The sequence below is a fragment of the Sus scrofa genome, chromosome 4 (genome assembly GCF_000003025.6).
Source record: "Sus scrofa isolate TJ Tabasco breed Duroc chromosome 4, Sscrofa11.1, whole genome shotgun sequence".
Taxonomy (NCBI): domain Eukaryota; kingdom Metazoa; phylum Chordata; class Mammalia; order Artiodactyla; family Suidae; genus Sus; species Sus scrofa.
In genome coordinates, this window is record NC_010446.5 from 104,917,389 (window position 1) to 104,944,372 (window position 26,984).

Below are 26,984 nucleotides of genomic sequence, written 5' to 3' on the forward strand. Positions count from 1 at the left end.
ACAGATGGGGGGACCTGAGAATCAAAGAGAGGGGGTGACGCTCCAATGTCCATTCAGCTGCTACGAGGCAAAGCCTAGATTTGAACTCAGATCTGTCCAACTTCTGGACGCTCTACAGCAGTCTGTCTCTAATGAAGAGGAAAGGGGTAAAAATGGTACATTGGGTGCTAATGTTAAGACAAGACAGATGCAGGGGTAAGAGCGCAAAACTGAAGGGGGTTTCTGAGCAAGACTGCTGACTTTTCATTTAATTTTAAGCTGGGCACAGGAACTGGTGTCAGCGGTGTTCAGCTATGGGCAGGGGTGGAAGGAGAAGAATGGTGACCCCGGGTGGGCTGGGGCCTCTGGAGCTCTTCCCATGGAGAAAGGGTGTCCCTGTAGCCCTTGCCCAGTGACGGCACAGCAGCCAGCCAGGGAAAGGCAGGGGCAGAATGTCAAGTCCACCTGGGGGTCCGTCTGATCCCCATGTCAGCAGTGAGGGGTAGGGGATGAGCAGCCTGCCAGGCCAGGACAGGCTGAGATAGCTCCCTGCGGTAATGCACTGATTCAGTAGCATCTGAGTGGCCCCTGTACACCCAAGCCTCTGCACAGCTTCCTGGTCCCTCAGTCCCATCTCTCCCTCCCCTCCCTTTCCCCTCCTCCCTCTGAGTTCATTTCTCTCCTCTGACCTTCCCGGCCTCCTCGTTTTATGGGCACCCTGCCTGCCTCCCGCCTCCTCCCTCTCCATCAGCCTGACAAACTCTATCAGCGAATCCCTCAGCGGTGCCATATCTAACTTTTTTATTCATTGCCTGATTTATTTTTAGCCTGAAACAACTGCATCCTAAAAATGGAGTTCCTGATGAGCCCGGGGCTGGGCAGAGCTATGCGAGGTATCTGGGGCTTGGCGGTCCAGCCTGGCTCTTGCTCCGCACGCATGTGTGAGAGCCTGCGCTCGCTCCTCCTGAGCCCACAATTACACTTCTCCGCCGGAGGAGGTGACCGGGGCGGGGTTCTCCGACCCAGGCAGGGCCGAGGAGAGAGACCGCAGTGGCTTCTCTGCTCCCAAGGGCTCTCAGGTCCTCTCTCCTGCACGCAGTGTTTCGGGGGAAGAAGAGCAACACTTTGCCCAGATGAAGAGAACGCACCTGCTTGTGCTGGGGGTCTACCTGCTGTCCTCCTGCGGGGCGGAGGAGGGGCTGAACTTCCCACCTATGACGGCAAGGACCGCGTGGTCAGTCTGACCGAGAAGAACTTCAAGCAGGTTTTGAAGAAATACGACTTGCTCTGCCTCTACTACCACGAGCCGGTGACTTCGGATAAAGTCTCGCAGAAGCAGTTCCAGCTGAAAGAAATTGTGCTGGAGGTGAGTTGGGGGGGCGCGGAGCACGGGGTCCCCGTGGGCGGGAGGCGGCCAGTGGTTGGGATGCGGGGCGCCAAGGATCTCTCCTGAAGTCTTGCCCCCCTTTCGGTCGCATGCACATCTGAAGATCTTGTTGCAAAGCGGCGATGTGTGAAAACCAGGGGTGGGTTCAGACTCTTAGCTGAATGGGTCGCGTGATGCACAGTCTGCGAAGATGTGACGTCTGTCCTCAGAGGGGCCTCTGGATTTCTCAAGGGCAAGAGTGCCAGCTACTCCTTTTCTAAGAGAATGGTAAAGCTTTAGTTTAAAAGCCCACCTGAGATGACATTCGGGGTCATGCGTGGGGTTTGTTCTGCCGTGCTAAGTCCTTACTCTTTGCTCCTGTAAGTCTTCCCACCTCCTGGGGAAGCAGGAGGCATTTGACCTTGCCTCTCTCACCGTCAGATGAGGAATATCAGGAAGCCATGCTCCTCTCCTGTGACTCAGTTTCGGTCAATGTCACACAGGGTAGATGTGGGAAGATTTGAACTGTACCTTCACTAACAGGGATTTTTTTTTTTTTTCTAAGAAAGTTCTTGGTGTGAGCTCAGGGAAGATGCTGCAGCCATTCTTATTCTGTCTGCATGGCATGGCCTGGCTATAAACCTGGCACTGTGGCTTGTTCTCTAATCCTGCGTGAGTGCCCCAGGGACTCCTCCTGTGGCTCCTCCTGGACAGTTTCAGATCGCTTACACTCAGGAGCACCTGTCAGTGCCAAGAATTCTAGTAGGCACCAAGATCCCTTATCGTTCCCATGCCCAGCTCAGCCCAGACACAAATCTATGAGAAGGACTGTTGGAGAATTACAGCAATTTATTAACCAGCACAGCCAGAAAGCTCAGCTTAATCAAATGCCCCTTTTCTTTCTTTTTTTCCAGTTTTATGGAGAAATAAGCAACATAACGTTACCATCAAATATTTTGATGAACAGAATTACCATATAAAACCATGGGGATTTTAATTCTCAAAAAATTGACTGTAACAAAATCCAGGAATGCCATCGCAAACCCATCAAAATGTTCTTGATAATTTGAAAAGCATCGAAGGCGCTCCCTGGTGGGCTAGAGGTTAAGGATTTGGCATTGTCACTGCTGTGGCTTGGGTTCGGAACTTCTGCATGCCAAAAAATAAAAAAATAAAAAGCACTGCAGAGCAGAATCCTGTGTCTCCTGATCGTCATACACACACCTCTTTTCAGAGGATTTATATACAGCAGTGTGGGCATTACAGAGAGCTCTGATGGACAAAAAACTTAGTATTTTTTAAAATCTCTCCACTGCCATCATCTTTTTCCTCAGGCTCCATCCTGAGGCCTGAATGTTGAAGCTCAGTTCCCTCTGGGGGTTATAAGCGAAGAGGAAGCAGAGACAGTTACTAGGTCTTTGTACTATATATACGGAAAATTGCAGGCTGGAAAAACCAGGACATACAGCACAGCTGCTGTTCTGCCCATGAAACCCTCAATCACGTTATCAACTCCATTGCAAACTGCCCTGCCCAATTATAGACCTTTTTATGAAAAGTTAATCAAAGGCATAAGGTTCTACCATGTATGCTCATCAGTGTCCACTTAGCCTAGAACTCGAAGAGAATGCCAGTGCAAGCACTGACCCCCATTTCTGGTTCACTGTCAGAGTAATACACACACACACACACACACACACACACCACACACACACACACAACTCCCCAAGAATCTATCTCCCTCAGAGAGAATTCTTATTCCCAATCAAAATCCTGAGAAGGGGCTCTGCCCTGGGTTCACCATCGCTCCAGGCACCTTTGATCCCAGAGCACCCAGCAGAGACTGACAAGGTGGAAGTTCAGCACAGGCGACAGTGTGATGCCCGCTAGGCTGCTCAGTCACTGTAGGAAAGAGATCACAGAACTTGGAGTCAGGAGATCGGGCTTTATGTTCTGGCTTTGCCTCTTCCAGATACACGACAGAGGGCAAGTTCCTTAATTTCGCTGCACCTCCTTTTAAGTCTGGAAAAAATAATAACTATCATACAGGCTTATGAGATGATTAAATAATAATAGTTACCATTTATTGAATGCTTGCTGTGTGCAGAGATTGTTCTAAGTGCTTTGCATGTGGTAGCTGGTTTGATCCTTACAGTATCTCTCTAAATTAGGTACAGTTACTCTCCCCATTTTATAGAAGGGGACACTGAGGCACAGGGAGGCCAAGGTCACTTGACTAGTGCAGGTGAAAGCAGCCTTGGCCCCTACACGGCGTTACTGCTCGCATCGAATGAGACAAGGTACAAGGACTGCTGATACCCTGTTCAAGAGGGTTTCCAGAATCTTCCTTAAATAGAGCACTCAGCCTGTGGGCTGGCCTGGTGATGCAGCTGTACCACTCACAAGGCTGAGAAGCACAGACCCTGGGCCACTGCTCCTGCAAACATCCCAACCTCGGCCATTGGGTTCCCTCCATGAGGGTCGAGGTGGGGGGCTTTGCAGAGATACGGTCAGCAGCAGGCTGTTCCACAGAATCCAGAACAAAAATGGTTCCGGAATCCCGTGAGTGATGGGAGGGTGGATGAGAGCCTCTACGTTTTGTTCCTGGTCAAAAAACCGCTATTGTCTTCTTAATTCTCTGGTCTCAAACCTACACTAAGGAAAATATTCTGCCAGTTACAGGGTTATGTCCGTTTGGTATAGAAGGAGGGGAGGAGGCAGTGCCCAGTGGATGTCTAGGAGGCAGTGAAAACTCAGCCCTGGGCAGACAGCACAGTAGAGCTGGGCTCCTGTCATCTGAATAGTTTAGGAAGGTGATTTGGCTTGATCTTTGGCCACGCTCAGCGGGTTAAGGATCTGGTGTTGCCGTGAGCTGTGATGTAGGTCACAGATGAGGCTTGGACCCTGCGTTGCTGTGGCTGTGGCATAGGCCAGCAGCTGTAGCTCCCATTCGACCCCTAACCTGGGAACCCCCATATACCTTGGGTGCAGCCCTAAAAAGCAAAAAAAAAAAAAAGTTTAGGAAGGTGGCTTCCCCTGCTTTTAGTCACACCTCACCATGACCGAGTATACACAGATCAGCACAGAAGTGAAACAAAAGTTTCACAGCACAACATATATTATTTGGGGAATTCTTGGGGAAAAAAATTCTTTGTCTTCCATTTTGTTGTTCTTTTCTATTCTGTTGTAGTTCATTTTACACATGCTGATTAAATTAATCTCCCTCTCCAATGATGAACTGCCATGCCCAGGTTGAAAGACCTTGAGCATTTTTAGGGGCTAGATGATTAGGAATTAGAAATTCATAACTCGTCACATAAAGGCCATCCCATTCTGATAAAAATCCATCCATCAGTCACACAGCTGTCACTCCACAGTGGGCCTTGGGGTGCCTGCTGTGGATACAGGGAACATGAGGCGCTCGGGTGGCTCACGGCCTAAGGTGGAAATTACAATGAAATCCAAATGAAAAGCCACCATGCGATGGGGTCACTGTGACAGTAGGGCAACGAGAGGTCCTCTGGGAGTGCAGAGGACAGAGGGAGCTCCCGCTCTCTGGGAAGGATGCAGAAGGGGCGATGAGAAAGAACTGGTTTGTGAAAGTGAGTAGAATTTACTAGGCACACAAGCCCTGGCAGGGGCTGGAACCCCAAGAGCTAAGATTCTGACAGCTCTGAGAACTCTTTTCCAACCCCGCTAGCTTCTTCTAAACTTTGGCCACAAGGGCCTTATTCCTTTGGGTAAAGATTTTACCCCTCCCTAGTCCACCCCTCTGGCAGAGGTCATCTGTTAAGATGCTGCCAATCATTTATACCTCCATCGGGTCGAGCTTGTGTTCTATGTGAGAGTAGGTTTGATAAGGGGAAGAGGAGAAAGAGAAGAATGTGAAGCCACTAGAAGCTTAGGCAGAAAAAGGACTCCCAAATATGTCACCGGGATGCACCAGACTCAAACTTTGCTTTCTGTTTTGGCTGAGGGGGCCTCGGGGTTTGCACATTGTACAGAATTCTGTGCAGATGCTTTGTAAATGCTTGTTGAATGAATGCATAAAATGTTAGAGCTCAAAAGAGCCTTGAGAACCCACTAGATTGTTCTGATCCCCTCATGTCACTGATGTGGCCTTATAGGGATGTGATTCACACAACTGGTAATCCTGATTCTTGGTTGAGCCCTTCATCCACAAAACAGCACACACTCATTTAGAAACATTAGACTATGTGGAAAAAAGGAAAAGTAGTCAATAAGAACTACCACCCATACATATACACAATGGAATACTACTCAGCCAGAAAAAAGAAGGAAATAATGCCATTTGCAGCAACATAGATGCAAGCTGATTAGCCAACAGCTGTTACTTCCTCTCATACTAAGTGAAGTAAGTCAGAAAGAGAAATACAAATACCATATGATATCACTTATATGTGGAATCTAAAATATGGCACAAATGAGCCTACCTACAAAAGAGAAACAGACTCACAGACACAGAGAACAGACTTGTGCTTGCTAAGGGGTAGGGGGGACTGGGAATTTGGGGTTAGTAGATATAAGCTATTACATTTAGAATGGATGGGCATTGCGGTCCTACTGCACAGCACAGGGAACTACATCCAATCTCTTGGGAGAGACCATGATGGAAATACTATGAGAAAAAGAATGTATATAGAGGTATGACTGGGTCACTTTGCTGTACAGCAGAAATTGGCACATTGTAAATCAACTATAATTTTAAAAAATTTAAAAAAAGAACTGCCACTCCAAAATAAATACATTTTTTTCCAGTATTTTTTTCTATTCATAAATACACATTTTCCAGTTAGGTTTGTACCATTTTTACAGTTTTGTTTCCCGCTTTTTCCATTTAAGAATATTGTGAGGCTTCCTATGTCACTAAAAAGTTTTATATTCTTGACTCACATAATGTTAATGCTGGTATAGTATTCCACTGTATGATCACACATATTTTAAAAATAATTTCTCTATTTTTGGATACTGACACAATTCCAGGGTTTAACATTTTTTTGTCTATTTATAGTTGTATTGTTGTTTAAGTGAACATTCTTTGATTTCCAGCTAGATTGAATTTTTTTCATAAAATTATTTAGGATTTCCCCGTGGCACAGTGGGTTAAGAACCTGACAGCAGCCACTTGGTTTGCTGTGGAGATGTGGGTTCGATCCCTGACCTGTGCTGTAGGTCACAGCTGCAGCTTGGATTCAATCCCTGGCCCAGGAACTTCTATGTGCCCTGGTTAAGGCCATACAATTATTTTCCATTTACATTTTTCTCATTTTCCTATGACTTTTCCTCATTTTTTTCTATTGAAGTGTCAACTGAGATTATAAGGGGAGTTGCAACTTTGTGTGCTGTTTCCTCCAGCTTCAGCCAAATCACCAAAGTGAGTCATACCCCAGGGGTCAAGTCCTGTTAGCCCTGCAGGACTCAGACACAAGAGGAGGATCTGAGCAATGAATCTGATTCCTCCTGGCTCCTTTGTGCCTGCCTCCACCTTCCTCCTGAAACGGCAGTGCAAGCGCTGCACCCACCGTGTTCTATAAATATTGCCAGAGAAAGCCCTCCAACATCACCAGTCCCTCTGGGGTTGAAATGGTGTGCTCTAACACGGGCTTCCAAATCAGAGAGACCTGGGTTCCATTCCCAAAGAAGTCTCTGCATTCAGGTGACGTGGAGATGACAGTGCTGGTAGGAGAATTCCGTGAGGTGGCACAGCCAGACCTCAGCTTCCAGCACACAGAAGGTATTGGACAAATGCTGGATCCTTTTAGCCTGCACCCCCTTTCAGTGGAGATTTTGGATACGGCCCAGTCGAACCCCGCCCTTTTAGAGACTGAGGACCCCAGGGCCACTTTCAGAGACCTTAGGACCGGTGATGGGATACCCTGTTGCTTATTCACAGCCAGCTACGCCCAGAGAGGTGGAGTGGCTTTTCCTGACCACAGACCCGCTCCCTCTGATGGCCAGGGCTTCGCGGAGCCTGAGTCTGATACATTCAACCACCTCATCCACACCGGTGTTTTTTGTTTTGTTTTGTTTTGTTGTGGTCTTTTTAGGGCTGCACCCGCAGCATATGGAGGTTCCCAGGCTAGGGGTCAAATCAGAGCTGTAGCTGCCGGCCTACACCAGAGCCACAGCAACAATGGATCCGAGCCACGTCTATGACCTGCACCACAGCTCACAGCAACGCCAGATCCTTAACCCACTGAGCAAGGCCAGGGATCGAACCTGCAACCTCATGGTTCCTAGTCGGATTTGTTAACCACTGAGCCACAACGGGAACTCCCACACCAGTTCTTAAATGAGGCCCCTTCCACGTTTTCACTCATGCTGCAGCCTCCCGCCCGTTGAGAAATTCCTCCGTTTCCTTCAGCCTCCTTCGAACTCACTCTTTCTCTCCTTGGAGACATATGTTGGCGTTCTCCTCCCTAAATTGGAAGCCTCCTGAGGGCAACTAAATTCAAAGCAAATTTGGTAAGAGGGGGAGTGAAAAAAAAAGATGGAATCAAGTTCATATGGACAAAGACAAAAAACCAAATGGTTTAGAAGTCAAAAACACAAATGATGATGTGGCAGAGGATGCCCTGGTGTCAGAAGGAGCCTGCGCTGGCTGTGCAGACGGCATCCACACTGTGAGTTTCTGCGCTCACTGGACTTGGTGTCATCATCCCCCCGAACACCTAGGCCAGGGGTGGGGAACCATCCTCTTCCTCGTCTTCCCCTCCCACCTCTGCACAGGTTGGTCTTATCCCCGCGTCCAAAGCCCATCTCCTTTCCTTGGCACCACTGCCCCTCCAGGAAACCAACATTCCAACTGAGGAAGGAGGAAGGAAAAGATCAAGTTTTCCCTGGCAAGCTTCATGCTTGAATTTCATGACCCCGTAAGCAGCTCTGGAAGGAAAGGAGAAAGGGGGCGTGTGCGCCCCTCAGAGTTGGAACCTCCGGGCTCTCGGGATCACATTCACCTCCAGCTGAGGCCGCGCACTGTGTGTGCATCCAGTGGGAGTGATAAATACACAACCTGTGAACAATGGACACGGACTAGATGAGGAGACCCTATGGGGGAGTGTCTCAGGCAAGTTAGTGAATGTTTTAGAACAGGAAAATACTTATTGTGAATCCCTAAAAAGAAATAGTCATTCATCAAATATCCATTGCTCTTAGCAGACACTCAGTAAACCTAGCATGAATGAATGAATGAATGGATGAGTCACTGAATGGATGCTGGATACGCAGTGCTTTTCATGCTATGAACAGTAAAAATCGGCTCATTTGTTTAGGATGGACTAGTCCCTGGGACTGGCGGGCAACCTTGGGTCCTGGCACAGAACTAGCCACGTCATCCTGGGAGTGGCCCTCCAGGTTGACCAGCTGTTCCTATAGTTTCTCGGGACGCCCAGGGTCCCCTCTGTGGGACCTTTTGCTTTTCCTGCTTGAAGAGGTCCCATTTAGCTCACCACAAGAAAGCTGCTGCCGCCCCACACACGACCTGCCCAGAGGTTCTCTCCCAAGCCTGCTTGGATATTAAATGGCAAGATTACTACCTAAAAACTATTGGAAATGATCTGTCTGCTAGCAGGAAGAGTCATTATTATAGCCCAGTTTTCCAGTGCTGGGGAGCCGGTTGTTTCTCAATAATTTTTAGATGATACCAAAAAAAAAAAAAAAAAAGTTCTGGAGTTCCCATCATGGCTCAGTGATGAACGAATCCAACTAGGAGCCATGAGGTTGCGGGTTCAATCCCTGGCCTCGCTCAGTGGGTTAAGGATCCAGCGTTGCTGTGAGCTGTGGTGTACGTTGCAGACACGGCTCGGATCTGGTGTTCCTGTGGCTGTGATGTAGGCTGGCAGCTACAGCTCTGATTAGACGCCTAGCCTGGGGACCTCCATATGCCATGGGTGAGGCCCTAAAAGGGGGAAAAAATTTTTTTTAAATGGTGATTGCAGCACACGTTGCCCATTAGACCCGAGAGGGGAGGAAGGGGCTGCGTCCATCATCTGTGGCAGAACCAGAATCCCAGTCCTCCATTGAGGCCTCTGGGTTCTGCTGCCACCTGCTAAGTGTCTTAATGCCACCGCTCTGTCTGCCAAGGCCTCGGACAGATGGAGTGCCCTTCTCTACTCAGGTCTCAGTCTCCTAATCGATGTGTGTGTGTCAGTGAGACTATCTTTGGTGGGGTGACTGAAGCCTCTTCAGACCCTGCCATGTGCCCAGTGTCACTGACATGACTCTTGTGCTCGGCCAGCCTCGTGTATCCTGCGTCAGATGAGGTCGCAGAGCTTGGGGAAAGCAGACCGCTGCAGGTCAGGGGAACGGAACTTCCCTTCTTCTACTCACTATCTGATCCCGGGCGAGTCACAAATATGCATGCATTTCACTCACCTCAAAAAATCAACTGTGTGCTTTCTACCTCCGTGAAGTAAGTGAATTAAATGAAAGCAGGGGAATACAAATTTCTTGTAAGAACAGCAGCTCTCCAAGTGTCAGGTGTTATTACTTTATGATGTTGGTGACTATTTAGGAAATTAATCTGTGTAGAAAGCAGAGTGCCTGCACTACAGCTGGTGCTTATCGAATGCTAATTCCCTTCACCTGTTCACTGGAGAGGCGGCCCACGTTCTTGGCCAGTTGCAGTAGTTCTCAACCTTGGCTGCACGTGGGAGTCACCTGAGGCATTTTAAGAAAATACCTATCCTGAGTCTTATCCCCCTAGACACTGATGTAATTGGTCATGGGAGGGGGGAGCAGGATACGGGACGATATTCGAGTGCTACAGCTTTTAAAATCTCCCTGGGCGATTCTGATGTGCAGCCACGTTTGTGGACCCCTCGAGGCCTGATGCTCAAAATGTGGACCCCAGACCACTTCAGCGGCACTGGTATCACCTGGGCGCGTGTTCTGTTTAAACAGGATCATGAGGTCATTCAGAGGCAAGTTAAGGTCTGCAAAGCGCTATGCTGGTCTCTTGGGTTGGAGACATTTTCCAGGTGACCAGAATCAGGTGCACCTGCTTGACCTTTGGTTTGTTGACCCTCCTGAATGACAATTGACCTGTTCCCCATGCCTCAGAGTTGGGGAACTGCTGGGATGTGAAGTTGGTTTGGGGGCTGCAGATTCGGGTCTGCTCTGGGACTCAGCAGGGCCTCCCAGCCTTCTCCCTGGGGCCCTCACTCAGCAGTGATTGATACTTGGGACCTCCTTAGAAGGGGAGGAAGCTTGAGAGGCCTCCAGTGGAATTTCAGGGCCAAATCAGAAGGTGCCTTTGTAAGGAATCTTAGGTAAGGGTCCAGGATATATTCAGAAAGAGAGGAAAAGAATCTGTCTGGCCACCATGTCACACTGCCCTTTTCTTCACAAGAGATGACACATCTGAGAACCCTGGGGGTATAGGAATATGGGACACTAAGATATTAGCATATTTAACTGGAAATCATGGGAAAGTTCCTAGAGCAGACTGGTAAGTATTTTAGAATGTGGAACTAAGTCTTCTGAACACCCAAGGAGAGAATCTTTCATTTATCTGTCACATGTTCATGCACTGACTTAGAAAATGCAGCTGACATGGTCCCTGTTAACTAAGGAGTCGTTCTTCTGGTGTCGATGATAAGAACTCACTTCCTTTAGGTCTGCGCCACCTTATGAAAGACATGATCTCCCTGACCAGCTGTACAAGTCACACCATGAGCATCCCCTTATTCCTTCCACTTTACTCTCTTTTCCTCCCCAGCACGTGGTTGGCATATTGCATACTGTCCGACACTGCTCAGCCCCTTGTGTGTAAACCCCTTGGAGGCAAAGACTTTGTTCCCTTCATTGCCGTCCCCCAGTATCTAGGTCAGTGTCTGACTCACAGTGGGCTCTCAGCAATGTTTGTTGAATGAATGCTAAATCAATAGGGAGGAGGAATGGGGAAAGAGCACTTACTATGAACTTACCATAAAACATGTCCAGTGTGGGTACTTTACATATGTCATTCTGTTGAGTCCTTACAACATAGTCTTACATTATGCACAAAGAAATGTTTCCATAGAGTTGAGTAGAAATTGCCCAAAGTCATAAAGCTATCAAGTGCAGAGCATGAAGCAGGATTTGAACGCACATCTATTTGGATCGGGTTCCTTCCATTATACCAAGGAACAGCTGAGCCGCTTGCTTCCTGCTTGTAAGTTTATTAAAGGACAAGGGCCTCTGGTGTGAATTCTGGATTTTCACCCACACTTGAGCAATGTTTAACTTCACAGCTGGACTAAGTGTTAAACCAAAGAGACCAGTGTGAGTAAAGGGACTAATGCTTAGCACATACGTGGAGTTTAGTAAGTGTTTGTTGGGTGGATGAATGTCGAGAAAAGAAAAGGACAAGGAATTATAGATACATTGTCTATATTGGAAATGTGTTTCTCCTTGATATCTTGTTTAAATTAAATCAATTTTTCCATAAGAACTGATGGGAACTGTGAAAAATTAAACTGAATCTGTCAGATTCAGGGAACTATTTGTTATCCTTCCTTAATCCTGCTGGGATATGAATAAAAAACATTGTTTTAAACATGGGACTCTCAGTCCAAAATACATACCCAGCATGGGCATAAAACTCCGGGCCTGGTAAGGCTGACACTGCCTTCAAACCCATTTAGCACTGGCACATGTCCCAGTGGTTGCATTTCCAAACCCCAAGAGAAGGCGGCAAAATGAAGCTTCTGGAGTCAAGTGAATCTACAGATGGGATGATGTGGGAACACTGGGCAGAGAATAGCAACACACACAGGATTCAGGTATTTCTTCCAACTGCTCACTGCCCAAAGATGGCATTCTCCAGACCTGCACCTGCCACTCTCTGGCAACCCAGATGAGGTCAGGCTTATTTTGGTTTGGCTTTGAGAATAAGTCCCCACGTAGAGCCAACTGCTCTCAGAAGATGGACACTCAGGCTCACATTTAAATCACACTTCTCCTTGGAGCCCGTGCGCCACTGAACTATTTGATGCATGTTTGCTGGCACTCCTCAGTAATAAAACGAGAGACTGGGGTGAGACGGTGAAAAGACAAATGCTATGGATGGAGCCAATTATAGTTCAAGTCTTTCTTCCATATTAATAAGGAAACAGAGATTTTTACAAAATGGCAAGTAAACTGTTGACTCAGAAGTTTTTCCACCATCAGAACCATCTCTTCTCCCTACTCCCACCCCCAAAAGCCCTCAAAAATACTTGAGCCCAAATAGGACATGTAGTCTTTGTATTCCCAAGTTAGACCTCCTCCAAAAGTTAATTTTAATTTTAATTTGTCTTTTGTCTTTTCTTGAGGGCCACACCCGCGGCCTATGGAGGTTCTCAGGCTAGGGGTCGAATCAGAGCTGAAGCTGCCAGCCTATGCCAGAGCCACAGCAATGCCAGATCTGAGCTGTGTCTGCGACCTACACCACAGCTCATGGCAACGCTGGATCCTTAGCCCACTGAGTGAGGCCAGGGATCAAACCGGCAACCTCATGGTTCCTAGTCAGATTTGTTTCTGCTGCACCATGACGGGAACTCCCAAAAGTTAATTTTTAAAGAGAGATAGGAGAGACCACGAAAGCCACTATGCTAAAACTATGGTAAGGACTATTGTAGTGTACAGCAGTAAAATAAAAATAAATCTGTTTCAGAATCACAAGATTTTTCTTTAGAAGCAGTGGCCCTACTCTCTGGCAGTCTGAGCTTCACTGGTTGGACTAGAGTATTTCCATATAATTATCAGCTCAGCCTTAGCATCTAAAATCACTTATTCCAAAGAATCTGGAAAAGAATACACACACACACACACAAACACACACGCATAACTAAATCAGTGTGCCGCACACCTAAACTAACACAACATTGTGAATCAACTATACTTCAGTTAAAAAAAAAAATACATAAAAATAGGACTTGTTTCAAAAAGAAAAAAAAAAAAAAAAGGACAAGTTCCATTAAAAAAGTCTCCACAAAGTACTGCGTCTGTACAACGAAGCCTCTGAGGTCCTTTCTTCCATTGACTGGATGTGGTTTTATCCAGATAAGCTGTTTTTGTTTGGACAGACATGCAGGAAAAGGGCCAGTGTGCCATCTTGCAGTGCGATGGGCTGGGCAGACCAGAGCCGCTTCTCAGTGCCCAGGGAGCCTGTTCCAGGAGTGCCCGCCTGCTGCCCGGCCCCCCAAGCCAGGCAGGCCTCTCCTCGCCATCTGTTGTGTGCAGGGGCAGGGAGATGGGCCAGCAGGCACCCCCTCCCACGCTCACCTGCCTCCCTTACACAGCCCCAGCTCAGCACCCCAAGCCATTGCTTAGCCTGACCCCACACACGGCTTCCTTATGAAGAAACTGACAGCATTTCCCGAACCCAAAGGGACAAGTGAACACAAGCCACAAACAGCAGCGCACACGATGGCCCGGCCACCTGGGAAGTGCACACTTAGGCGTGAGACCCCTGGGGCTGAGTCCTTGCACTGGCCAGACCACAGGCAGGCGGCTGAGCTCCTCAAGGCCGAGCCCCTTCCTTTGCAGAAAATACCGCAATCCCCTCGTCCCAAGGTTCCTCTAAAGAGAACAGAGGGGGGAAAAAAAAAGAACAGAGGGCTGGGTGTAAAGCGAGTGACCCAGGTCTGGGGCTCAGGAATGGACCGGTTTTGAATTTATCGTGTATGTGAAGGCACGTCGAAAACGCCAGCTCTCAGACTAGTTCTCTGCGGTATTTGTTGTCATTAGCAGATGTTATCAGAAGAAACACTCGTCAGACATTTCGTAAAGTTCAGCCAAGGTTTCTCTTCTGCCTTTTAATGTGTGCTGTGGGAGAGACAGGCAGAACCCTGACTGCCGCACTGCACATTTCGAAAGGATCTCCATCAGCTGCAGCCCTTCCTTCTTCCCTCTGCTTGTTTTTTTTTTTAATGAGGTGCACCAACCTATGGGACAGTTAGTTAGAATAGATGATCTCAGAGTTCTCTGTGGTTCAGGGGGTTAAGGATCTGGCATCGTCACTGCTGTGGCTTGGGTCCCAGCTGCAGCTCAGGTTCAATCCCTGGCCCAGGAAATTCTAAATGCTGCAGGTACAGACAAAAAAAAAAAAAAAGAGAAGGAAAGAAATGGGATGGTCTCAGAGTTCCCTTGCAGTACAGCAGGTTAAGGATGTGGTGTGTCTCTGCTGTGGCGCAGGTTCGATCCCTGGCCTGGGAACTTCCACATGTTGCAGGTGCAGCCAAAGAAAGAAAGAAAAGAAGAGAGGGAGGGAGGGAAGAAGGCAAGAAGGAGGGGAGGGAGGGATGAGCTCTCCCTGGCTGCAGGAGTGTGGTAGGTACTTTGTGGGACGCTTTCCAGGGCCTGGGAGGGGGCTGTCAGAGGGCATCAGCATTTGGGCTGCCAGACTGCATTTTCACAAGCTCTTGGAGACAGAACGCTGCTGAGAAAAACTGGAAAAGTCATGGTCTAGTTCCAGGTCACTCAAATCCATTTTTTCAAAAATCCCATTGCGGAGTCCTGGTCATGGCTTAGTGGTAACGAGCTCAACTAGTATCCATGAGGATAGAATTCGGGTTCGATCCCTGGCCTCACTCAGTGGGTTAAGGATCCGGCATTGTCATGAGCTAAATGTGGGTCCTAAATGTGGGCTGGGATCCCATGTCACTGTGGTATAGCCCGGCAGCTGCAGCCCTGATCTGACCCCTAGCCTGGAAACTTCCTTATGGTGTGGGCTCTAAAAAAGACCAAAAAACAAAAACAAAAAAACCCCAACCCCCCCAAAACAAATAACAACAACAACATTGAAACAGTATTTTTAGTATGAAAAAACAGAAAAACCTGGCTTCCAGGAAAAGCCTCCCTCATTCAGTCATTTGGGACATCAAAAAATGCTGCCCAGTGAGCCTGTGCTTTATGTGTGAGATGGTTCTGGAGTGGATGGTTCCAGTGTGTGGGCCTGAGACCAGCAGCGTGAGCATCTCCTGAGATGGTGTCAGATATGCAGGTTCTTGGGTCCCATCCTAGGCCTGCTGAATTAGAAATACTGGGCTGGACCCAGCAACCTGCATTTGTACAAGGCTTCCCTCCAGGTAATGCTGACTCAGGCTCGGGTTCTAGAACCATCAGCTTAGTATAACGGGGTTCCCCTGCAGTGAATATACAAGTATTCATAAGCACGTGTATACGTGTTTCTCCGCAGGAATTAGATCTCATTTTTTTTTTTCAGATTAGAAAATTGAGATCAGAGAAGTGTGACCTGCCCAGAGTCTCATAGCTGCAGCAGAGCCCGGATTTGGACCAGGTCCCTCCGAGGCCCAGGTGAAGGGGGTGGGATGTAATGGATGAGAGCTTAGGCGCTGGAGCCAGAGTGTCAGGGTTGGAGTCACAGCTGTGTGGCTCTGGGCAAGTTGGTTAACCTCTCTGTGCCTCTATTTCCTCATCTCAAAACTCCTATTTTACATGGGTTGTGTGGAGATTCAATAGGATAATTCATGGAAGGTGTTGGAGCAGTATCTTAAATCTAGTAAATACCCAATAGAGGCTATTTTTGTTATACTGTCTCTTAAAGTGGCCGAATGGAAAGAACACACAGCGTTGACCTCCGAGTCTCCTCCTTGGCTTTGGCCAAGGTGATGGCCCCAAAGTGCCAATAAAAACAATCAACCCTTTCCCTCAAGGGTTTTTCAGAGGCCACCTAATCCAGCCCCTGGAGGCCCCAGTGTTCACTTGAATCTCATAAAATAGCTGTTCCATTCCATTCCCTTGCCTGCCTCCTGTGTGGACACATCATGTGCCAAGCCCCCAGCTATACATAGCCCAGGCCTCATCTGAGGGCGGCGGAAAGTGACAGGAGATTACCGGAGATGAACGTCAGCTCTTCGGTTCCAGGGGAGGACACGCACAGTGGTTGAGCTGTTTGACATGTGGCCAAATGGTATCAGGGACAGTGGGTGAAAAGAGCCATTTGGCTCCTGGCTTCTGTGGAGAAGGCAGGATTGCAGCCAGGGTAGTTTTAATGACCAGCCCAAGGGACATTCACTTGGAGCAATGATCCGTGACATTTCCCCCCCCCCCCGCCCCGGCTCCTCAGCCCTTGATTTTTTTCGGATTCTTGACCCTGCAAAAGTCACCCCCTCTCAGCTCTTGGTAAGTAAGCCCTCCCTTTCTGCCATCCGCACCTGCCCCCGACCCTGAAGCAACTTAGTCTTTCTCCTCCATGAATACCATTCTTGAGAAGTGGTACAAATGCAGCCTTCTTCTTATCCCTCCAGATTAGGGCTGACAAGTCCTACAGAGGGACGGGACTTGGAGACCATACACAGACAGATAGTGTGCGCTGTCCTCCGAGGCCCAGGGACTGTCACGCAGCCCAGGGAACATGCTCCCAAGGCTGCTGTTAGGCTCCCCCTCCTTTCATGGCAAACTTCCTGACCAAGTGACCCACACCTGCTCTAGCATGTCCCTGCTGCCCCACTCATTGGCCTCACTCTCGGGGCTTTGGCTTCTGTCCCAGCTCCTCTCTGAAGGTCACTCGTGACTTACCATCTTGAAAGGAGAGACCTCACAGTGGTCCCACCTCCGTGACTCCCTGAAATATTTGAACCGACCACATGCTGGTTCTCAAGCTTCTCCCTTCTCGTGACGTTGGAGTCATGACAGTATGTTCCCCCCCAGTCCTCTCTGCCTCCAGGCAGCCTCCTTTTCGGGCCTCCTCGAGCAGCCCGTCCCTGACCCTGGGGTTTTCTCGTACACTCTCCTCACGCCCTCACCTTGCACAGTGCCTTGGGGACCACTTCCCCAAGCTCTAGGTTGGCACCTCTGGCTCTTGGCTGCATTTCCATTGCCATGAACTCTTTGCATCTAAATCCAAGCTGAGGCGCTCACTCCTGGTTCTGGCTTGCCCTCCTGACACCTCTGTTCCCAGGCTGGGAGGCCCAGAAGCATCTTGCCTCCTCCTCTCCTTAGCCCTTCCCCTACCCCATGGCTCTCCAAAGTCATGACATTGTTCGAAGGTCTGACTGTTTCTCAACCTATGATGTCACCTCATAAGTTCCTTCATCTACTGCCTTAGCTGAAGACCAGTGACCTCCCACTCATACTGCGGCATCAGCCTCCCAATTGGTCACCTTCTTTTCCACTTTCCTTTCTGTCTGGCCTACCCCTCAGATCAGCTCTCCCCAAACTCAGATTAGCCATATTGTTTTCCTACTCAAAGGTCTCCCAACTGGAACTGCCAGCTTGAATGTTCAAAGTCCTTCACACTCTTTTTCTTTACTTTTTTTCTTTTCTTTTTTTTTTTTTTTGTATGGTCACACACACGGCATATGAAAATTCCTAGGCCAGGGATTGAATCTGAGTTGCAGCTGTGACCTACACCAGAGCTGTGGCAATGCTGGATCCTTAATCCACTGCACTGAGCCAAAGATTGAAGCAGTGCCTCAGCAGTGCCTCAGGCCAATGCAGTCAGATCTTTAACACACCTCAGCACGGTGGGAACTCCTCACACTCATTTTCTGATATGCCTTAAACACACTACTCCTTTCAGCTCCTCTAAAGAGGCCTCTGTTCCCGGATGGCAAACCCTTCTCTTATAGTCATTCATCCTGCACCTATTTATGCCATTTTTTCTTCCTGGGATGCCCTTGCTGCTCTCCTCTGTCCCTCAAGACACTGCTCCTCTTTCAAGGTCTAGCTGGCCTCCCCTAACTTTTTTTTTTTTTTGAGCTGTCTTCTGCTTAGGTACTATAGTCAGTGCTCAAGATGGTATGTAGAGAAAAACAGACAGGGACGTGGAACTTACAGGCCCTCACATGGGTAACTGATAGACAAATGGTCGTATACGTGGATGTGTACTTACAACCTGAGAAAGGCTTGTGACGGGAAAGCACAGGGCACTTTGGAACCTGTAGAAAGGGCGCCCAGGGCAGATGGGGAGTCAGGAAATGCCTGACCTTTATGTGTAACCTCAACCTCAAGAGTAGACAGGAGTTGGCAATGAATGGAGGGAAGGATCTTCTAGAAAGAGGGAAGGGCCTGCACAGAAGCAGAGCATGCTGAGTGTCTTTGTGTGCATAGAACAGGTGTCCCTGAAGGCAACTGCAGCCCTGTCTCTGCCTAGGCTTTGGGAGCACAGCTGAATGAGGAGATGCTGTGTAAAGACCTCCTGATATGGGAAAGAGCTTGCTGTTTGGAGGAACTAAAGAGAGTGTGTTAAGAGGCAGAGTGGCCTCAGATGAGGCTGGAGAGGCAGATGGGCCAAACCGTGCAGGACCTGGTTGGCTGGGTTAGCGATCTGGGATTTCATCCTGCGTGCATACAAGTTAAATCACACTCCTTAGTAGAGCCTGCTGATAAGCTCTGTATGATCTGACCTCCTGCCCACAAGCTTTCTCTCTGTCTCTACAGCCCTTCTGTCCGAGTCCTTTAGTACCTACCATGCATTTTTCATTAGCTTCCTCCTTAATGAAATCACAAGGTCCTTGGCTCTGGAATGTGTCTTACATACTTTTGCTTAGCCTGGAACCTTGATTACAGTAGGCCTTCAATTAACAGTTATTGTCTTTTTCCATCCCAGTATATTGGGCTTTCGTATTTTTGAATTGCCACAAGGCTCAGAACCCTATCCAGCTATCATAATAGTAAGAAGAAAATATAGCATTTATTAGCACTTATTGGATGCCAAAAACTTTGTCAAGAACTTTACCTGCATTATTTCATTTAATCTTCATCAAAATTGTCTTATGAGTAGATATTGACATTGTGCATATTTTACAGCAGAGCCATAGCTCTTAGACCAAGTCAGGAACCCAGGTTTCTGATGTCAATCCATACACTCTTGACCACCAGCACATACTATCCTTGGATCATTAATTCACTTGAAGATGAGATCTGCTTTGACCCCCTCATTACAAAGGTAACAATGATACGATAAATGCCTAGATAATACAGTATTAAAAAAGAGAAAGAGCATACTATAAATATCCACTTTTTTTACTATTGAGTTATACATATTATTTAATATAATTTTTTAGATAAAATCATTTTTGTACTCAACAAAATCAGTAATGGTCCGAGCATATCCTAATGTTTCCGGAAAGAATAAACTAATTCCTAGGGGCTCCACATAACTGCTGATAAGAGACAACCCTCTACTCTAGAATTGAAAAGAGGCAAGACCCTCCGAGAAGTAACCAACCAACCATCCAAACAAACAAAACCAGCAGGGGAAAGATTATAAGTCAATAAGAGAAAATTGGAGGCTAATCTGAAAAGAGTATTCTAGATTTCCGGGAACTTGAAAGATATATTGACTCTGCTTTCCTCCTCCTCATATCTGTAATTTTTAATTACTGTCATTTATGACAATTGCCTCTTCTCCCTTTGGCTCAAAAGTCTCTTAAACTAATGAAGTACTTGGGTCAGTCCATCCATTTACCCAAAGTATGCTGAGTATCTCCAAGGAACTATAGGAGACAAAAAAGAAGCATGAAATGGGCTTTTTCTCCTTAGGGAGGAAAGATGTATAATATAGAACTCTAATGATTGCAAAATAGGTGCCAGAGCACTGTGTCCCTCTAATGGGCTACTGGAATTCACAGAAAGGATGCTGGAGTGAAAGATGAGTCTGGAGTTGGGCTTTGCAGCCAAGGCCAGGCTGGCAGCAACCTGAGAGAGCTCAGTGAGACAGGGGTGTAGGAGAGCAGAGAAAGGAAAATGTGAGCTGGAAATCTAGGACCAGAGCGAAGATGCAGATCAGGTCAAGTGGGGGAGGCAAACAATGTCTGGTCCACCCCATCAGCCCAGCAGGGGCTCCCAGTCCTGGGGGAACTGGTCATGCTAGGAGTCAGCCCAGAAGGCCCCAGTCTTTCACCACAGCCTTTCCTCCTGAACCCTGTCTCACTGCTCTCTCTTGGGTGGCTGCCAGCCCTGGTCACCCTTGGCTGAGGCCCAAGAAGGGTGCTTGCTAGGGCTGATGGAAGTGATGACACAGCTCAAGTGGGCAGGCTTTGGGCCTAATCAGGGTGGGAGGCGGGAGTGACAAGACTCTGCAGGGATTGTGCCTAAGAGTGCCAAGGAGGAGGTGGGCAGGCCTCAGCTAGCCCGGGTTCCTGGCCCATCTGCGACAGCCAGCTCTGTCTATCCATTGTACCTAGGACAGTCGTTGACTATGCCGAGTTAAACAGAAAAAGAGAACTGAGTGTGTCTGAGAGACCACCTTTTACTCATCTATCTTCCAATGTCACACAGAAATAATCAATAAGGGAACGAGAAGGTCATGCTTTACAAGCCTAGGAAAGGCACACATTTGCATCTTCCTAAAAACCAATAAAATGTGATGGCGTTATGTCTAGGAGAGGTCTGAGTTTAAATTCTGTGTAATTCTCAGAGTTAATCTCTAGCATTCTTACTATTTTTAATATTTCTCTCCTACACATAAGGTGGAGGGGCCAACAGGGCTGAGCATGGGCCCATGGGTCACAGTTGGAAGCATTATGCCATTTTGTTTTTGGATGAACTGGCAACAATTTGTAGCAGTGCTTTCCAGAGCGGGGTACAGGATCTGCTGTGTCAGAATCATGGGGTGTGGTAGTGTGGTTTACGAAAAGGTACATTCCTGAGCTCCACCCCAGTCCTCTCCTCTACATTCTGATGCTGAGGCCCAGAAGTGGAAGCCCCACTTTGACTAGTGTACAGGTGATTCTTATTAGAGGCTCATGCTCTAGGAGCAGTGAAATGTATTAATATCGCAAAGCCATCAGATCGCATCACCCTTAATTGTGAACGATAGAAAGGGAGTGTTCAAGTTAACATTTTGATTGCACTAAATAGGACAGAGTGGCTTACATTGAAAACCAGGAAATTCATTCAAAAATAACCTTGTCTAATAAACTGAATGCAAGAGACTAGAGCCGAGTGACCGTGCAGAAAGACAGGTCTGTCTAAGCATTACAGGAACGCTCAAGATGAGTCATAACAAAAACATTGGTGATGATATCTTTCGTCCTAAGCCTTCCCTAGTGGCAGCCAAAATCCGAGAAAGAAGAGAAGAGTGCCAGAGGGGTGGGGGGTGGGGGCATTGGTTACCTGCCCCTCCACCCCCAGTCACTAGAGGCATTCCACGGAGTGGCTCTCTGTGCTTCTGCCCAATATCCTTCACCTTAGAGGCTTAGGAACCAGAGAGGAAGAAAGAGATAAGGGAGCACTGAGAAGGTCAAGGAGGGAAGAATGAATAAGCAAAGAAAACCCTCAGAGAAATTACAGCAGGAGTGAAAAATCCAAGAGAGGAGCCACAGCTGCTGGGAAACTTGAAGGAAGACATAGGAATGAAGACAGACATGAGAGAAGAAACCATAGAAGAGAAGGTAGAGGGATTTATAGCACAAGTTGTAGAGCCAAATAAGTCCAGGGTCAAACCACCAAGAAAATAAAAGAACCCTAAAGGTATATGCACCAAAGAATATAACTGCAAAATGTGTGACGCAAAACCCAATAGAATGAAAGGAAAAAAAAGAATTAAAGGAAAAATAGGCAAATTCCTATCAGCAGGGTTACAAGACACAAGATAAACATATAAAAATGAATTATAGATTTATATACTGACAATAAATACATGGACACCAAAATTAAAAATACAATACTATTTATAATTATTCAAAAAATTTGGATACTTAGGTATAACTCTAACAAAACGTGCACAAGACTTGTATGCAAAAACCACACAAAGCCAATGAAAGAAATCAAAGATTTAAATATTTGAAGAGACATATCATGTTCATGAACTGGAAGAAAACATAGTAAATATGTCAATTATCCCCAAGTTAATATATAGATGTAAGGATCCAATGCAATGTCTATCAAATTCCTACTAAGATTGTTTTGTAACTAAAGACAAGATTATTCTCAAGTTTAGATGGAAATAAATGGAACTACAATCACTAAAGCAATTTCAAAAAAGAAGAATTGCAAAGGAAGAGGTAGTCTATCCACCTTCAGGATGGAGCTACTGTCATCAAGACTAGGTGGTACTGATTGAAGGACAGAAAGGAGAAAGCAGAAATTGACCCATATAATTATGTCAACTGATTTTGCAAAGGTGAAAAAGCAGGAGAGAGGCCCTTTCAACAAATGCTGGTCTATCTGGACATCCATTAGCTAAAACACAAACACATAAACACACATACACAACCCTCAAGGTAGATCATGGACACGAAGATCATGATGGTAAAATTAAAACTATAAAACTTTTACCAAAAAAATTTCAGGATACAGGGTTAGGCAAAGAGTTCTTAGACTTAACACTAAAAGCACAATTCATAAGTGGAGAAACTAACAAATATAACTTGTTTCAAAATTTAAAAATTTGGGAGTTCTCAGCATGGTACAGCAGGTTAAAAATCTGACTGCAGTAGCTCAGGTCACTGTTGAGGCACAGGTTTGATCCCTGGCCCAGTGCAGTGGGGTAAAGGATATGGCATTCCTGCACGTGTGGCATCGGTGCAGAGTCAATCCCTGGCCCCAGGACCTTCCATATGCCACGGGTGTGGCCATTTTTAAAAATACTTTAACTTTTGTTCTATGAAAGACCCTATTAGAAGGATAAAAAGATAAGCTACAAAGTGGGAGAAAATATTTGTAAATCACATACCCAACAAAGGACTAATATTTAAAGAGCTCTCAAAATTCAACTATCAAAAAATTTAGAAAATAGACAAAAGACAATGAACAGGCATTTCATGGAAGAGAACATACAGATGGCAAATTAGTACATGAAAACATGTTCAACATCATGAGCCATTAGGGAAGTTTTGTACAACTGCAGTTAACCTACAATTACATTTTTTGTTATCTCTCTGGTAGCTTCTCCTCGCTATTTCTTATTTTAATAGGTGGTAAGAATTAGATCCCAGTCAATTGAGGATCTCCCTACTTCCTCACATCTAAGTTTCAGGAAGCTTAACACCTTGACAGTCTTGAGCTTAGTGACATCATCTTTGCTGGTGTCCAACCAGTGGAGTCTTCGGCCATCTGTCCACCTGAGGCTCCATCCTCTTCACCTTTGGAGTATGGTTCCACTTCAGGTTCTCTGCTAGTTCTTCCTCTCAGGTGCAAGCAGGAAAACCTTAGAGGCCATCTCAGATCTTTTTACCAGATTCACTCAATGGGCATTCTTCCTCTCAAGCCCATGGGGTGAAGGGACTTGAGGGCTATGCTTGGTATTGAGGACCCAGGTCTTCTTTATCCTAAGGTCCCTCTGCCTACCTGGCATCTCTTGTGTTCCCACTGCACCCCAGTTCATTTGGTGGCAGGAGATGGGCTTCAGCTCCTTTTTGGGTTTCTATGGGTTTGAGTACTCTTTGCTTTTTGATTCTCCTCTTTCCCAAGTCAAATTTTATTTACCCTTAGGGCAGAGAAGGGTGTGTGACAATGGATATAGTCTTCTGAAGCTCATGTCTAAGGTCTGGTCCTCACATTTCCTCTCCTTGGTTCTCAGAATTCTGCTGAAGCATCCTTCTCTTGGGAGCAAAAGCACAGAATCCCTACATTGCTACTTGACTTGGTCACAGAGTAACAGGAAGTATGGAGGAAAATCTTCTTGTCAACATATCAAAATAATATTCCCTGGCATTTTCTACCATCTTTCTGCCCTTGACTCACTTACCCTCCCACTTGTCTTTCCCTTCAGCTTGTGGCCCAGGTCCTGGAACATAAAGACATAGGCTTTGTGATGGTGGATGCCAAGAAAGAAGCCAAGCTTGCCAAGAAACTGGGTAAGAATGACTTTTTGAGATATATCATAAAGAAACAAATGTGTCTTGCAAAAAATAAGGGGGGATCACTTTTTCTCATATGCTCACTGGACTGTTTTTCAATAAATATAAAATGATCCAGCAATACCTTTGTCTTGGGTTGGAGAAGAGTTTCACAAAAGTAAATATGGTCCTGAATGGAATGATTTCTCATTAATCACCTACTCGATCTTTGAATCAGTATGAGGAAAAAGGTTTCTTCCTGGAGAATTGGACACCAAAGATTCGAACCTTTATTTCCAGCTCGTAGAGAAGGTTAAAAGGCCGACTTCCTGGAGTTCTCGTCGTGGCTCAGTGGTTAATGAATCCAACTAGGAACTAGGAGGTTGCGGGTTCGATCCCATGGGGATCTCTCTGAGGAAGAGCAAATCCCTTCCTTCACCTATTACGTCCTGACCTCTTGGCTGAAGTAGCCAACAAAAGATATCATTAAGGGTAGTGACTCTGGAGTCCCAGTGGTTTCTAAATTAAGGCCAAATCCCAGCTGGGCATCTTCACCAAGGATGAAAGGAAGGATATAGATGAGGTATGGTTAAGCGATTACACAGTGCACAGTGTAATCTCTCATTCAATGCGTCATGCTTAAGTGCCAGTGTCCTCTAAGAGTCTTACACCTCTAATCCCAAGGAGGGAGATGCAGGTAACTCCTCTGGTTTACAGACACCCCCACACATGTACTACCCATTTCCCTCTCTCCGCATGACCAGTGAAGAACGACTATTCAGAGCGCAGGAGGTTATAAAACAGGACCTTTGAAAAAAGGTTAATTGGATTTGGAGTAGTAAACACAGGATAAAAAAGATTAGTGGTGATTCAATAAATACCTTTAGGTACATGAAAGTTCATTATCGTAGGGGCTTTCAAACACCTGTTTTCTATTTTATTTTCAAGACTAGCTTTAAAAAAAAACAAGACTGATATTGTCAGAGACAGTATTTAGGCTAGATACAAGGAAGAACTCATGACTATAAATAATAATGACTGATTAAGAATGTCTGCAGTCTCTCCTTCCCTGGAGACAAATTAAGAAATTTTTTTTTTTTTTTTTTGCCTTGAACAGGGGGGCAGTGTGTGTTCAGCTCTTTCCCTAATCAACAGCAAGTTAACTAGTTCGATTCAGCAGCCTCTTCATTCCCTAGTCTGCTCCTTTCCCAATGTTTCAGTGCAAAGTTGAATTTGATCACATTTTCAGTAAGTTTAGTTAGAGGGAAATAGGAGTGTTCTAGCAATCTAAATATTCAGAGAGGACAAGCTGGGCAGGCATTCCTAAGACTGCAACGGTGGATATTCTCCCAGTGGAGGTTCTGATGGGGCTTTAAATGTCTAAATGAACTTTTATCTGAGTTCAGCCGGAGGCAGTGGGGCAGGTTCCTTCTGACTATTCGGTCCTTGGAGTTCACAGGACATTTGTATTTTGTGAACCTGCTCCTTGATCTCCGTGTCCATTTTCACTCACCTGAGTTTGGTTTCCTAACTGGTTTCACTCAGAGCCAAATTCAAGGGCAGGGCACGGGCGGATGTACCCTGTGGCAGCCTTTGTGATGGATCACTGTCGGCTTCAGGGATGCCTGGCACGTTGCTCCTGTAGATTTATAAATGGTGCTCCATGGTGTGCCAGGGGTTCTTCACATGTGCCCTGGGACACCACAGGCAGTGGGCCAGCCTCCCTTTCCCTAGAGGTTCTGCAGAAGAGTTCATTTGCAGGAAGCATCCTTTAGCTAATAGAGAGTTTGAAAACAATTAATCTAAGGTATTAAGGATGCCATGCACTTGGACTAAATGCCAGCCTCAGCTATTTAGCATTCCTGGGGGGAAATGCAGTTCTCTGGCAAGCATTTGCAAAAGGACACAGCATTATGCCACGAGCGATGGAGGGTAGAAAAGAAGAGGCAGAACCTGCCCGGGGAGCACTCTCAGCACACTGGGAAAAGAAGAGGTGCAGAATTCAGCTACAATAGAAAAGAAAGCTGATCCTTCTGGCTGCAAACATTTCTGGGATGCCCAATGTGTCCCGGCTCTGTGCACAACGCTGGGACACCAAGAGGACAAGGGCCCTACCTCTAGAGAGGGCTCACCGTTATACTGAGTACCTGTTCGGGGGGCCCAGGGGAGACCCAAAATGGCCAGAGAGATTAGAGTGGCCTTCTTTGGAAAGACCCAAAAGAGTTGACCAAGATGGGCGGGAGGGTGGAGGTCCCTTCAGGCCCAGGGAGAACTTCTGTGCCCAGAACCACGCGCTGTGACTTTTCCTTTATGTCCCTTTTCACATAAGCTCTTGGGCAAAAAGCCAAGGGAGCTGCACAGGGACGAGGAGAGTGGTTCTTGAGGGAGCACAGGTCTGTCCAAGGGAGAATGTAAAGGGTGGGGCTGGCACTAGGTTGTGGAGCGGCTTGAATGCCAGGCTAAGGAGACAGGTGGGCAGTGGGCATGCAACCTTTTGGTATGGAGAATGGGGTCAGCAACATTTTTGGAAAATTGAAGCAGTGGTGGAGTAGAGAATAGATTTTTCAACTAAAGTCTGGGTGGAATCACTGGTTCTATTTTTTTGGGGGGGGTCTCTTCGCCTTTTTAGGGCCGCACCGTGGCATATGGAGGTTCCCAGGCTAGGGGTCTAATTGGAGCTGTTGCCACTGGTCTAAGCCACAGCCACAGCAATAGCAACACAGGATCCGAGCCACATCTGCGACCTACACCATAGCTCACAGCAACGCGAGATCCCCAACCCACTGAGTAAGGCCAGGGATTAAACCTGCAAACTCATGGTTCCTAGTCCGATGCGTTAACCACTGAGCCATGATGGGAACTCCAGAATCATTGGTTCTTAACATTTCAATTTGAGTTTCCACCCT

General features: G+C 46.8%; 1 protein-coding gene across 1 annotated transcript in view; it reads left to right on the forward strand.

Annotated features, from left to right (window-relative positions):
* CASQ2 (calsequestrin 2) overlaps nt 816-26,984 on the forward strand; it is a 65,816-nt gene continuing 39,647 nt past the window's right edge. The window contains 3 exon segments of the mRNA XM_021089995.1: nt 816-1,188; nt 1,191-1,345; nt 24,012-24,096. Of these exon segments, the coding sequence (XP_020945654.1) occupies nt 1,113-1,188; nt 1,191-1,345; nt 24,012-24,096 (316 nt within the window). The 5' untranslated portion in view covers nt 816-1,112.